Here is a 15,060-nt window from a genome sequence, read left to right on the forward strand (position 1 = left end):
TAGCATTTGGATAGGATATCACTTGTGAACAAACTGCTGTGTTTGTAGTGCTAGAATAATCTTAATCATGAGCATGGCTCACAAACAAAATGGCATGCCTCTTCCTCCTTAGAAAGTAATTTGTGAAATTACTTGATTTCCTTGATCCTTGGTTAGTTTTAAAGTTATTGTGCTGTGAAGAACTTTATTCAGTCTTTCCCCTGCAGTTTGTCTTTTTCCCTGTTTTGTAACAAGAATTTGAGGCTTGGCTTTACTTACCATTAGAGGTAGACAACTGTTTTTGCGTAGTTGATTCTCGGTGTTTGCCAGTTACGCTCTTCAAATTAATGTTTGTGCTACATCTCAGTGTCTTTTTGCTATCTTCTGGAAGACACTGTATTCTACATCAGTTATACAAGTTCTACAAACTCCGTAGATATTTATTATGTCATTCATTCTTTAGAGTGATCCTTTCATCAATAATGTAGATAGATGGCTTAGAAATAGCTCCAGCAAGGCTCTCATTTATACTGTCCATTTACCTGAAATTGCGTTTAGTTTTTCTGGTGAATCAACTGTTGTCGTTAGTCCACAAGGCGTAAGGTGGATACACCAGAATTTCAGGCCTTCAAATAAATTCCCTTCTGGCTTGAATATCTCAAGAGGCAAGATTTCCCTACAAACTACTGTAAGTTGCTGTTTTGATAACAAGAGAAAAATATGATACCATCTTAAAAATATTCTCCTTCATAAAAATGTTCACTCTAAATTATTTCAGTTGAAGGGAACATATGCGTGATCTCCAATTTCAGGCGCTTTGAGTAGGTCATTGAGATCTGGTTGGGCCAGCTGACAAATCCTCTGTGTATTTATCTGGTCTTTCTTGAACATTTAAAACAAGATTCCAACATCCATTTGGTTTGTCGAAGCCCTGGATTTGTGTGAATTAACTTGGATTTGCTCAGTTTCTGTATCATGTTTTATTAGGCAGATGCTTTTGGTGGTCAGCAGTTACTGACTGATCTTGGGTGAAAAAAGTTGTTCAAAGTTAAACTATGGCTATTTGTGTCTTTACTTGCTCTCTCATTAGTTGCCTGATTTACCAAGGTTCTTCTAAAGGGAGTTAGAAATGTGGGAATGATATGGATGCTTGGATCGATAAGTAACTGGTTTGTGTATTGTTTACTTGTAGAAGTTTGTATCCTCTGAGCTTGACACATGTTCATAAACAAACGCAGGGAATGGGCAGAAAATCCAACTCTTCTCCAAATGTCTGTTGTAGTTCTATGTAATAGTCCTCATACCAAATATAGACAATTCATATGCTGTTAGATTTTTCCTGTTAGCACCATTTCTATAGCAACGGTGCAAACTTCCATATAGATGCACAGTGTTAAAAAAAAGAATAATTATAGAGAACATGGTTGAAAAGCTGTCATCACAGGTGTTACCGATAAAGACTGTACTCATCTCTTTGAAAGCTGAATTTCAAAATGAACTAAAAATTGTGTGTCTTCTTCAAGAAAGATCCTAGTTGTTTATTAGTGGCTTTAAAAAAATACAGTGAAACGTTCTCTCAACAGTATTTTGTTTTTCCTGAATGAGAGGGGCATTCAGTTTGGCTGGAGTTTTGCCGTCTTTCCCCTATATGTAAATCTTCTGTTTGTTTTACTATACAAGGAAAGTATGCAGTTGAGGCAGATATGTAGCGAGTCTCTAATTCTGTGGATTTGGAGGCTGTTACTCAACAACAGTTGGTGCTTTGTCATCTCTCGCCTGTTAAAAATCAATCCCTAGGATGGTTTGATCGTCTTGGTTTTGATTTGGCTGCTCACAATTTTGACTTCTAACTCTTAATGTCTACAGAAGATTATTCGATGACTTGAATGGATATTTGAGTTTTCTTTACATCCATGTGTGATGTGTAGATTTACACAGAATTTGGTCTAGATCCTCAGCCTTAGTCTTTATCATTGTTTTTTTTTTTCCTTACATGTGCTTTTGATGTGCGAGCTGTGGTGATTATTGGTGCCAGAGTTCCTGTAGCCTTTTGACAGTAACAAAGCACCTTGCTGACAGTTGCCATCTCTGTTTCAGAACTTGGAAATGTGCAGTTGTACATAAAATTTTATTTAAATATTTTTCCCAAATATTTTTCCTGGGAAGTACCTTTTCTATTCTGAGAGAAGGTATGTCACCCACATGGGTCCATTTGTAGATTGTTATAATTATTTTTTTTCAAGTGTGCCTTCTTTAAAAAAAAAACAACCAAACAAAACAAAACCCTAAGAATATAAAAGGCAGCTTTTAGAGATTTTTCATAGTGAGTATGTTCTGATGTTTTTCCTGATACGCAGTCTTATTATAATTCTTCCCTATGCATGTGTTGCTTGCATCATCCAGAAATGAAGCAAAACTGTGAATCTGAGTACCTCTGACAAGGATATTTGGATCCTGAAGTTCATGCTAGCAGTATTCAGTGTTCCACTGTTGCATGCTCTGAAGTATGACTCTTCTGTTCAGAATGTTGTATGCAGATGTATTCTTCCTTTGTTAGTTCCACTGACATGTCTAAATCATAACAAAAATATTTTGCAAACTGAGCATCAGTTAATCAACATGACATTAATCATTTACTGCTCCTCTTGTTTGCAAACAAAACTGATAGTTAAATGGCCATGCGGTGGGGGTCTTGGAAAAGCCGGTTGTGGAAAGGTTATTGTCTTATAGAAGTATGTAATTAATTAAAAAGTATCTGCTTCTAGTTTAAGTCATTCCCATTTATTTTCTTTGCCTTCTTTTTACCTCTTATTCATGGAAACAAATATCAGTAGTTCCTGTCTTTAAAAAATATTTCTACGTTATGATTTCTGCTGTGTTATGTGTTTGGGGTGAGGAAGGGTCCTCCTCTGGTTCCTAACTCAGCAAACTTGGATTTCTTCTTCAGATATTTAAAGAAATGTTACTCAAACAGGCTAAACTGTTGGTAGGCTTGAATTCTGGAGAGGGAGACTGAGGAAGGCAAAACCTTATTATACTTGATGTACTTTCTGTACTAAAATAATTTGATTCCCTACTGCTTACTCTTTTGGCGTATGGGAGGAAAAACACACCATGCATCATAACTTCAGATGTTCAATCTGTTCTAACAGCAATTGTAAAATAATAGCCAGATCCAAAGGAATAAAACATTATTCTGTGCAGCATCCTTTCTAAAGAACTCCAAAATGGAACAGAGACTTGTAGATGATCTCTGAAGAAAGAAGCACTTTGTAAGCAGTTTGTGAGCAGCAACTTCTTCAGTTGTTGTGCAGTTATTAGTGAACCTACATTTTGTCTTTTATTGCTCAAATGTTGCTGGAGAGACCTTTTGTTAAAAGAAAGCAAACATCTTTTAACCCCAGGCTAAACTTAAATAGCATGTACACATGTTCACATTTTTGGCTTACTCCATTTGTTGCCTGCAATGATTTTTTTCCTTCTGCTTGATTCATGCCTGCTTTGTGTGAGGGCTGGGATCTGCTACTGCTTGCAGCTGTGTACCAATGCTAGTGCTGAAATTTGTTGCCTTGTGCTATGGTGTCTACCAGTTAATTCTTGGCTGTGAGTCAGTCCACTGAGTATAGCTGGCTCTTGAATGGTGGAAGTCAGAACAGTAAGGCTCTTCTGCCTATTTGTGTGTAATTCATTTTTAAAACCTTCCATTTTGAGCTGAACTTCCTTCTTGTTGTTGTTGCAAGTTGATTACAAACTGAGCTAATAGTTTGATTTTTGTAGTAGGTTTTGGTAAACAAGTAACTTGTGCCCTGGAGAGGGATATTCTCCTGACTTTTTGACTTTTTTTTTTTTCTGTATCTTGTCTGACAAAATGGAAGCTACAAGTTGTAGCAGTTCTTGAGATTAAAGACGAGAGCACTGCATACTGAAGCACCATGATCTTGATAGCTGGAAACTGAGTAAGGTAGGAATGAGACAGAGCCTTACTATATATAACTTTAATGTTACTGCTCTCTCTTTTCTTCTCCCACTCCTCCCCCTGAAGTCAGAGAATGAAACGCATAAAAGCAGCAATAAGATGATTTTGTTGTCCAGAACGTGAGCGTACACGTGATAATGAAAGTGCTCTGCAGGTAGTGTTGTCTTAAAAAAGAATAATAATTTCACTTAATTATTTGTCCAGGTAAAGCCTTTTCCAGGGTAAGAGGAGAGAATCTACAGTAAGGATGATATTTAAATTAAGCTTTTTCTTGTATTTAAAACTTAATTGTCAAACCAAATAATAAAACAATTCTTTTGTTCTGTTTGCTATTCTGTGGATTTTAATTTCATCTGTCTGTGGATTTTAATTTCATCTGTCTTGGAGCTTAAGCAGCTGATACAACTGTGACTGCTGTGCAACAGATGCTTAGAGAAAGAGTGGATGGGTGACATAACTAATCAAACCAATGAAAAAAGAAGTCTGTGTTACTCTGTGTGTGTATATATATACACTTATATGTATGTATATATGTATACAGCTATGTTGCTGATGCAGGCACCATGTGACCTGATTTCTTGCAACAAGGAGTCTAGTATCAACTTAAGCAGCTGTGGTTTTTTTTCTTTTAATAGTGTTTTCTGGAAGCTATTTAAGAACTCAGTTGCTGTATTCTGATTTTGAGCATCAGTTTACATTTTATTCATACTCATGGTTTGTCCTTCTGATATTTAATTGTGACAAGTGTATCCTTGTGCAGATTTGACTTTGTAGTGTAAGCAAGCTGAGGTCTTCTGGTTTCCACTTCTGCAATGGAGTCTTCAGTGAATCTGGAAGTGCTTCTCTGCACATATTTTGTTCAAAAGTCTTTTGGAAGCCTAGTGACCAGAACTATATAGAATACAGGATCAAGGTCTCTTGTGAAATGTTTTGAAGGTAGTATTTGTCCATAACTAATGCAAACATCTTGAACTCTTGTGACTACTTCATGCTTCCAACATCGATGGCAGTCATTTCCAACTGATACACTGAAATTCATAGCAGAAATTTTACAGGGATCAATCCAAATGACCCTTTAATGACTGACTTTAATTTTTCTGTCTGTCAGTTTTTTGTCTTATATTATGTTGCTTTTCTGTGTTTCCTAATGTTTTATCGTTCTAACATGTGTGCTGGTGTTGCATATTTAAAAACTGTTGGTAATCTCTTCCTACTCTAATATTATACTTCTCTGTCTCTGTTTTCATCATGTCTCTAGCTTGTGCATGTCTTCTATTAGTGTCTCCTATCTCAGTCTTCATTAGAGCCAGCTTATCAAATGCTTTGCCAAGATTTATGTGTCTGACCAAAGATTTAGTAGTACGTGAAACTTCAGATCTGGGATTTGGTTATCTTCAGTGATAAATTTCCTGCATATTAAGTTGCTTGTGCTTTTATTTCATCTCTATTGTGGAAGTTTCTATTTTAATCAGTTTTGTTGTCTTATATTACCTCTTAATGTTATCATGCTTACTGAAAACTGGATTAAAGCATTTGTTTAGGTGGCTGTCATTTTTCTTTTTTAATGCTGTGTACATACTATCTTTATCTCATTGGAGTTGTTTTGGTGGGTCAAGTGTAAAACTAATAGATATAGTTTGGAAGAGACAGTTTGGTTTGACTTGATATAATCTTCTTGCATAGCTGGATGAACACTTTGTCCTATCTCCTATTCCTTACTGACTTTCTACTTGATTGTGGGGCTTTTGTGCGTGTTGTTTTTTTGGTTTGGTGTGGGGTGTGTTTTGTATTTTTTAAATGTCTTGTTTTGTAGTTTTTGGTTTGGGTTTTTTAGCAGTTATCTCTGCCTTTGAAACAACATGTTTTCTTCCCATCTTTCAACTTGTTTCCAGCTTCACCTATCTGTACATACCTCTTATGGACTTTGAGAGGCTCTAATGGGAAGGAGCTAATAAAGAACAGTGGCTTCTGGGGCAAGAGGAGGCAGCCATGTGTTTCTCTTTAGGTCAGGAGCATTAAAAGCATGGTGGTCTGCTCAGACTAGCGTGGATTTTTTCCCACTGCAGTACCTGTAGTCACTTTTGTTATCACAGTTCAGCCTTGTGCTGCTTCCCAAATCTTTCCTGTTGCAAAACAGACAATATGCAGCCTGGCAAAAGAGTGATTTTTCTTCAGTATTGGGCAGTATGTTCCTTTGCTAACACAGTCCTTATGTACCCAGGTCTTCTAGGTATATTGAGGTGCATGTGCACCAAGCTGTGGGGAAGAACTGAGTGTGAACAGCCCTTGCCCTGATGGCAGATGTTGCGAGTACCTGTATATGGTGGTGGCTATAGTGCCTGCATGCCAAGGCATTTTGTCTTCCTTACTTGATCTTCTGTGATGCCTGTGTGCCCCTGGGGCACCTTGAACCACTTCCAAACAGTTAACTTGGGTGTGTGGCAGATTGTATGCAGCTAGGGTCACACAGCACCACTACATAGCAAAACGTCCAGAACTTCCACTTGCCAACTTGATACAGAACAGTCAGAGGCGTGCGAGGCATCCGTGCTGGTGGTTGGGTCAGCAGAATTTCATTTATCCCTACTTGCTCAAGATACAACACGTTATTGAAGTGAGTGTCGCAACATAGAATCATAGAAGGGACCTTCAAAGGTAATCTATATATTGATCTTACAGGAAGTATGTTCCGTGTTCTATTAATCTAAAAACCAAAAAATCAGACTAAAACATATTTAATAACTGTGTGCCTTATAAAGGTTAAGGAAAAAGTACTTGGAGAATACACTGAAGTGGCAGCATCTTAACATTGCCTTTTTTTTTAGTATTGTTGGATTCGTTTTGGCCATATTGTTGTGAATTTTTAGCAGAGAGATTTTACCTCAAACAGCTGGGGGGGGAAGTGCACAGGAACCCAGCACCCAAAACCATGATGACTTCTGGGTGCTTTTTATTTAAGGTAGGAACTACAGTGTGCAAAATGAGTAATTGTAATAGAGGCTTATTCTTTAGCCCTGTATGGGCTACAAGGAGCTATAGATTAATTGGCCTGTTTTACATTTAAGAAGTTCTGATCAAAAGGGAAATGAGGCATCCAAGATACTGAAGTGGTTCCACAAAGTACTTCCAGACAGAAGGATCCAATTTGGTGCATATTAAGCAAATGTGGCAGTTGCTTAAAGAACTTGAATTTCTGTTTCACTAGACCTTCTACTTTGTGTTCAGTGATTAGAAGCAATGTTAATTTAAGAAAGTGCCAAACAGTGCTGGAAAAAATACACTTCTAACTAAGAATTAAAGGGCTTATATCCAGAATTAGAATTCAGTCAGTGGCTCCAGGATTTCACTGAAGTGTCTTGAGCTCCTGGTGTGGAAAAGTTGAGCCTAGCTAGGCTGTACTGTGCCTGGGAGAGTGAAGATTCAGTGAAGCCCAATACATTTCTGTTTCTTCTTCAGAAGAAACTTTTCCTGTACTATTTGTCAAAATACCAGTGAGAGTTTCCACAAGATCAGGAGCTCAGGTTCATTGAGTCTGGAACTAGTCTTTTGATTTTTACAGTGCTTTGGTCTCCAAAGCCTTTCATAGTGGCTTTGCATTCATAGTAGATGGTTAATCCATGCAAGGTCCTTCTATTTTCTTTGTGGGGATTGGTGGTCAAAACAAATGACATTCTGTACTGACATTATGAATACAAACACAGAGGATCTTGGTTATCGTGTCTTTTGAGCCATTCATAAACTTGTACTGTGGCTATGTTTCCTCAAAGCTTTTGTATGGTTCTGGACAGGAAGTTTTTGCTGTCATTTTAGAGTCCTGTTTTAAAATGCTATTTGTACTGTGTATTTTTGGGATACTGTTTGACCCAAGCTGAGACAAGAATATCTCTGGATCTTTCTGTGGCAGGGATTCAGGTTTAGGTGAATCAAATACTCTCTAACCAGTTTTTTTAGATAGTCCACACGTGGAGAGTGTAGTGTTTAATACTGAATTTACCAAATTGAAGATAGCTGATGGTAAATGGGATTTCCGAATTATCAGACTGATACAAAATATACTGAAATCACAATAGAAATGCAAGTTACACTTAACAAAATGTAGCAATTGCAATGTAAAGTTCAAGCACAGTACCAATGTGATCCCTGTTATTCGTCTCTGGAATATGCTCACCATCACGATGTTGAGTGTTTCTGGGAAGGAATATGTGGGTTGAAGCCAGCTGAAGCCTATTGCTCTCTTTGAAATTCCTTTGTTAGTTGTTTAGTTTCTGTACTGTCTGGGCTGAGCTGCTTACTCACTCCTCCCATACTGGCCCAGCTAACTTCGAGGGACATTCACTTTTTTAATGAACTCAGGGAGAAACATTTACACCACTAGTTGATTCACTCAACTGTAATAGTCGGATGATCTGCTCAACTGACATAGCTGTTTATCTAAAACAAAGGCCACCCTCTGGTCCCCTTTGTGCTGAGATAAAGTCAGCTTCTTTGCAGCAGCTGTGGTCAGTCACACCCTGCATTAGTCCGAGCTTCATGGGCACGTCACCCTTGCTCTTCTTTGGGAAACTGCCTTTCGTTTTGAGGGTTTGTAGGTCAGTCACTCTAATGGAATGATCATCAAATACGGCCTGGGGTGAATTTGCAGAAAAACTCAGACTCATTGAAGACAGTAGACCCTGCTTAGTCTAGATGTTTTCATTCTTTGGGTATGATTAATCTTTGTATCAGTATTATTAGTTTGCTTTTTACTGTAGAGTATGCATGGCATAAAGAGGTAGGAAGGTATCCCATAGTGTATCAAGGTTTCAGGTTGGCATAAATGCGTGTTTAAGTATTTTATGCCTCATAAAACACTTTCAATTCTGCATTTAATGAATTTCTGAGCACAAAGGTATTTGTTAAATGGAAGAGGAGAAACAGGCTGGAAGTTCAAATTACTCAGTGTAACTCAGCTTTGGTAATTGGATATACAGGGTATGCAGTGAACACCGTGCCTCACTATTGCAGTGTGGCAGGTCGCTTCACGTATTCAGTGGTGTTGCTCTGAACAGCTCTGCTGCTGCTAGCTTTCTGATATTGCTGTTTGTGGCTTATTTTGTTGTTGAGCAGAAGGGTGGTATAGCAAGTAAATTATTTAATTATTCAAGTGTTAGGATTTTTTCAGTATTAGTCTTAAATGACGCACTGGCCAGAATTGTTGCTGTGACTTTTTTTTTGTTAAGAGACTGGTGATATTCTCATGTCTAATGCAGCTTTGAAAAGTACATTTGAAATATGTTGCAAATTCTGGAACTTTAAAGTTGATGAATGATAGTTTATAGCAGTTCGGTACTAATTCTACCCTTTACTGTATCTCCAGGAAGCAGGAAAAAGTATAAATGTATTAAAACATTGTAATGTAGCAATGGGTACAATGTTAACATTGTGTGGACAGCTTTGTTATGATGCAGCCTGACTGGCAGATGTTATTTTGTAATCTCAATTTCCTTTGTATGCAGGGTTTTTCTAAGTGATTTTCTACTTAAAAAAAAAAAAAAATCCACTTTTTACTATATATGCCTCATAGGAGTCTCTTCTCATCCTGGTGGCCAATTTTAACCATTCCTGACTAAGGGACAGAATTCTCACAGTTCTCATCACAGTCAGTAACTAGGTAGAAAAGGAAAACCCAGATCAGTGTGCACCACCACTGTACAGTCCTCCAAGTGGAAAGTCTGCCGCATCCCAATTCCATTTAGCCTGCTGCCAGGTGGATAAGCGTGTGCTGTGCTCAGACAGCACAGGAGTAAGTGCTTGTCTGGCACTCAGAATGGGTGGGCAGATACGAGGAGAACTCATAATAGCTCCGCAAACAGGTAGCAAACTGGAGCTGCTTGTTAAGGGACCAAGTGTAAGGTTTGAGATGTGCATGAGGAAATATGGGGGTAGGCGGAGTTTACTGGTAGAGAATGTCTCGGTGCCTATGGGTTATATGACACTAATCATTAGGAAACTGGGCTTTAACCCTGTTGCTTGTGGAGGAATTAGTTTGCTCTTCTTTATCTGAGGCTGCTCTGCCAACTCTGTAGGCTTCTATGATACCCATAATTTCTTTTAAGTAGCACCATCCAAATCCCTCCACAAATCACCCCTGTCCCCCGCCAAGCTTCAGGTTTCGCTTTTCCTTGGTCAGAAACACTTCTTCCCCAGTTCTCCTGCTTGTTACTGCCCATTAGTATGGGGAAGGGGAGCAGCAGTATATGTGAGACAAGGGTCAAATACATAACCTTTAGTTTAAGGTTGGCTTTGTGTGATATAATTATGGGCCATATCGTATGATGAAATTGTGCTAAGTGTCAATTTTCCTTATAATTACAGTGGTTTAAAAAAAAAACCAACAAATTTTTGAAGGGTAACGTTGTTCAGCAGATAAGAGTGTTAAATTGGGACATGTGTACTGCTTTGAACATGTGGAGAGCCTGAAACTGATTTTGAGGATGTGGTACCTCTGTTCTCTACTCTCACTGCATAAATGAAAATTATGATGCATTAGTTGGTTTTATTTCATTACTTTTCAGTTCAGTAAATGAAAGAGACATTGGGGAGCTGAGCATTTGGAAGTAGTCCACGAGACAACCTGGAGTTGGAGTATAATGGGCTTGGGGTATAATGTTAAAGTGGAAGTAGCATCTTCTGTCCCATCAGGTTTTTTAAAAAAAGCAAAGCAAGGAAGGATAGAATGTGGGTGGCTGTTCTGAACTGCAGAGATACAGCTCAGTGTGGTTCAGATGGGGACTATGAATACCAAAAATACCTAGCAGCTATAGAGTTTGGCTTAAATGTGCGATGTGACTCTTTCAGTTGTCCTCCTTTCTGTATTGCATGCCTGCAATGACACTTTAAAGTTACTGCTTTTTTAAAGCATATTTTATTACTTAAAGTCCAGAAGGTAAGAAACCAAAATATTTATCTGGCATACCTGGTTTAGATCACTTGGAAATAGACCTTTTTGGATTACTTCAGTTTATTTCATTTCGTGGGAGTCTTAAGTATGAGATGCTGTAATACTGTTTCGTCATGTGGTATTACTCAGGTAACTGTCATTTCCCTTCTTCATTTATTTGCAGATCGTGTAATAGTTCTGAGTTAAACTGCAAACCTGAAGTGAACTTCATAAATAATAGCAACTTCAGAAACAGTTACACTTCTTATAAATAGACTTATGAAAACTAATCTATAATCGTTTTCACGCTAGAGGGCACTAACATCTCATGAAACTTAAGCCCAAACCAATGTTTACTCTCTCTGTAACACTTGGGTATTGGGTAGTCTTACTGTTCTCATAGTGGATACCAAAGGTTTAAATTTATTTGCAGCCTTTTCTCTGTAGAAATGAAAAGTAATAGCATTCTTGCAATGGTGCATTAAAAGTTAGTGTGTGGAGGTTTTTTTGTGTGAGATTTTTTAACTAAACAGTAACTTTGGTGATTCAAGGAGGAAAGTGTAAATTCCACTTGTCTTTTTTTTTTTCTTTTTAATGTGTTAATTTTGACTTGAAGCTGGTGAATAGACATGTAAGATAAGAAATTATTAGATAACTTCTTAGGAAAGTTATCTAATAGAGTTAACATCTGGAATATACTCTTACAAGTTAGTAATCAAAGGAAAGAATCATATGTGAACTGATGTTACGGGCCTAACTTTGATTTAGGGCTAATGCATACATTTACGTATTGATACTTGGTATATAGAAAATAGTATGGACAAAAGAATATGAAATCTATACTGCCAATAAGTAGTGGATAAAAACGGAACCTTCACTTGTTCATGTTGTTTTTAAGTAGGTGATTTTTAGATTGTGTTTGAATCTGAAGCTTGGACTTCCAAAATGGCGACACCGCTTTGAAGTACTTTACTTTTGTTATGGATTTTAGATACTGAGTCTTGTTCAAAACACGTGAATAAAATAGTTTCTGATTACTTTTTGCTCTTTGTAGGAATGGTTATTCAGTTGCCTTGGAGATGATCCTGCTGCTGTAAATGCAGGGCTGAAGATTAATGGTGTAGGCAGTATGGACCTAATGAACGGACAGTCAAGCAGTGTTAATATTGCGGCTACTGCTTCAGAGGTAAGGATTACAAAACTCACTCACTGGATTCTTAAGACCATAAGTACTCCATTTTTTATTTTAAATGCACCAAAATGTCCTGGGTTTTTTTGACAGATCTGGTACAGCAGATTCTTGTTTTGTGTGTTGATTTCATATGCCCCAGATTAGATGTGAATAACTTCAAGTTCTGACCTTTGTATACCAAAAGAAAGCATGAGCTAGCATTTACAGCCTTGCCATAGCCAAAGCTGCCTTTTTATGTTCTATTCCATCGCATCTAGACAAGGAAGCTTTTATTTTTAAGTTTTAACAATAATGGATGCTCTTAGCACAGTAAGATGGGCTGGCAAGACCTGTGGGAAATGTTCTCTTCTTTGACAGGTACTTGTGTGTGTCGAGGGGCGGTCTGCCACAGCAGCACTGGAAAAAGGTTGTTCCCTTTGTCTCTTGGACTATATTCAGGCATTGGTATGGGTCCGTTTCTGCCCTCTAGAAGCAAACAGCTCATGAGTTAAGAGCATATGTTCCAAGCAATGCAGATTGACCTCCTATGCTGATGCCTCTTATTTTGAAGTTAATACAGTTTTCCATTTGTCACCTACTTCTTAAGGAAAAGAAAGGACAGGGTGAAGTTAGTACCAGGATTTTTTTTTAGTTCTTTGTGCTAGGATCATGTGAGGAGCTGTTGAGAGTTGTGACTGATTCCTAAATCCTTAGCAATGCTGGAGGGTTTGCAAGACCTAGTTGTTCTTTTTGGTTTGTTGTTTTTGTTTGTGTTTTTTTTTTTCCTAGAACTCCTGCAAATCACTCCTCCAACTTTTTGTTGGTTTTTTTGTTAATGCCTTATAGTCCTGGGATAAAGGGAACTGAAAATGTGCCTTCAGTGTATATTGAGTGATCTCTGCAGATGTGCTGTTTGCTTTCTTTCTTTAGGGTAACTGAGTATGTTTTGGCTTGTGCAGATGTAGAATACTAACCTAAGCTTTCTGCTCAGGGGAAACAATTAGTTTATTGCTGAGGTATATTATTTTTATTGCTTTTGCCACAGTGTGAAACATGTTTTTACTGTAGTTGATTTTAGCTTGTCCTTTTTTTTTTTTTTAAATTCTTCACTTATCTTTTGTCTAAAAGACAAGGTGTTCAAGAACACTACAGAGTAAGTAGTGATGAGAGCCACAAAATCCTGAGAACAGTTGCTTCCTTTGAATCTTTGGACCTTACCAAAGGTGTTTGTTTTATTTATATAGTTACACATCTGTGTTAACAGAGCTGCGTGTGTGCTGTGCGCTTGTATGTGCATATGGAAATGGGAGGTACCACAAACAAGGTGGAAGGAAAATTGCAGTGTTGTTATCACAAGGAATAAAATTATCTCCAGCACAATTTCAGAAGTATTGTCAAGATTTAAACAAGAAAGCTTGCTTCAGTCTCCAAGACCATTGTTTGTTTTGATACAGATTCTTGTACTTTTTGTATTATTATATTATGAATCATTGACCATTTGTTGGCATGCAACTGAAAAAAATTATTGGAAGAAAGCTCTCTTTTTACTCAACAAGATAGTCTTGAATGTGTGATGTCTGATAAAATTGAGTAAAATATATTTTGGGAAGTTATATGAATACAAGTGGTATTTTTTTTTTTTTTTGTCGTATCTTGACTAACCAGGAGGAGGGAGGGCTTGTAACTGAAACGTTTCTCTAAGTAACTGAAAATGCTGATCTGGTTTGGAGGTTTTGGTGGTGTTTGCAAAGTCAAGTTTTTTAGAGAGATGGTACTGTTAGAAGAATCTAACTAAAACAAGACATGATTATTAAATGAGTACGTATTTTCCTGATATGTCCTTATAACAAATGTGCTTAAAAATGGGCAAGACTTTATTTCAGCTAGCTGAATTCACAGGGAGTTCAAATGTTCCTGTTACTGTGAGTGAGAAGCAAAAGTCAAATTATATAATGTAGCCCTAAAATACTGCCTTGTTAGGTTTTCAGGAGAAGACATTAGCACAGTAGAACTATTTACCAGCATCAGTGACCATGTGCTGTCTTCCCTCCTGCCTTGACATCAGCAGACACGGTTCAGGTGTTACTGAAAGTACAGTGCAACACTCGTAAGTTTGGCTTCCACCAGAAGTGATATGAAGCACTCATTCGTGTGTGTGTAGTGTAGATGACCCATATCCATGGTCTTGGAAACTTTCAACATTAGCAGTAAAATTACACAGGCTGTCAGAAACGTGGGCCAAACTCTAGTCTTGTCAGCTTTTTAGGAGGTATCCCCCTGGGATGGTGGTTAGGGTAGTGTGCTTAAGGATACATCAGTTTCCAACTTAAGACTGGGCACCAGTGCTAGTTTTCTTTCTCTCAAAAGTATTAGCAAACAAAGTGTTAGCAAAACTGTTGTGGGAGATCTGTTAGTGCTTACGTCAAGGCTTTGCTGTTGCTGAAGCATGCAGGTGCCATGCTGTACCTCAGGCAAGCGTGCTGTTTGTTGAAGAAGGGGAGTTAAAGTTGATGCAGTTATTGACTGTAGCCACTGTGGTCCTTCATGATGATTTTGTCCACGTGTCTCATCTCATTTCTTCCCTTTTTTAGTTGGGAGTTTGCTTTATGCTAGGTTTCTGAAAGTGAGAAGAAACTAAGAAGCATGCATAGCCTTTCGGGTCTTCGGAGGAGAGTGTGGGGCAGCAAAGTGATTACATGCTGTATGCATATTTCTGAAATAAGTATGCCTGGGCTGCAGATGTGAACATACATCCTGATGGGACATCTCAGTTTCCATGCAGAAAAAACCCTTTTATCCTTTAATGACCGAACAGAATCTAGATTTGCACCTATATACTGAAGGAAGTGATTAGTCATAACATAATGTATTGTTTTCATATCAAACAGTTGAGAACAATATATGAAAACAATATGAAGTGTTAATTTCATACAAAGTGTTTTTTTGAACCATATTTGTACTTTGCAGGGAAGAGAAATCTTTGTAGATAAACATTCATAGAATAATATTGTAGAA

The 15,060-nt window shown here is 37.8% G+C and overlaps 1 protein-coding gene across 6 annotated transcripts in view; it reads left to right on the plus strand.

Annotated features, from left to right (window-relative positions):
• RALGPS2 (Ral GEF with PH domain and SH3 binding motif 2) overlaps positions 1 to 15,060 on the plus strand; it is a 120,756-nt gene that overhangs the window by 13,935 nt on the left and 91,761 nt on the right. For all 6 annotated transcript variants that reach the window (XM_086753312.1, XM_086753307.1, XM_086753310.1 and 3 more), the window contains one exon: positions 11,929 to 12,060. In XM_086753312.1, the coding sequence (XP_086609438.1) occupies positions 12,004 to 12,060 (57 nt within the window). In that variant the 5' untranslated portion in view covers positions 11,929 to 12,003. The remainder of the gene's footprint in view (positions 1 to 11,928; positions 12,061 to 15,060) is intronic.

The sequence above is a fragment of the Chlamydotis macqueenii genome, chromosome 8 (assembly GCF_036417535.1).
Source record: "Chlamydotis macqueenii isolate bChlMac1 chromosome 8, bChlMac1.mat, whole genome shotgun sequence".
Lineage (NCBI taxonomy): Eukaryota > Metazoa > Chordata > Aves > Otidiformes > Otididae > Chlamydotis > Chlamydotis macqueenii.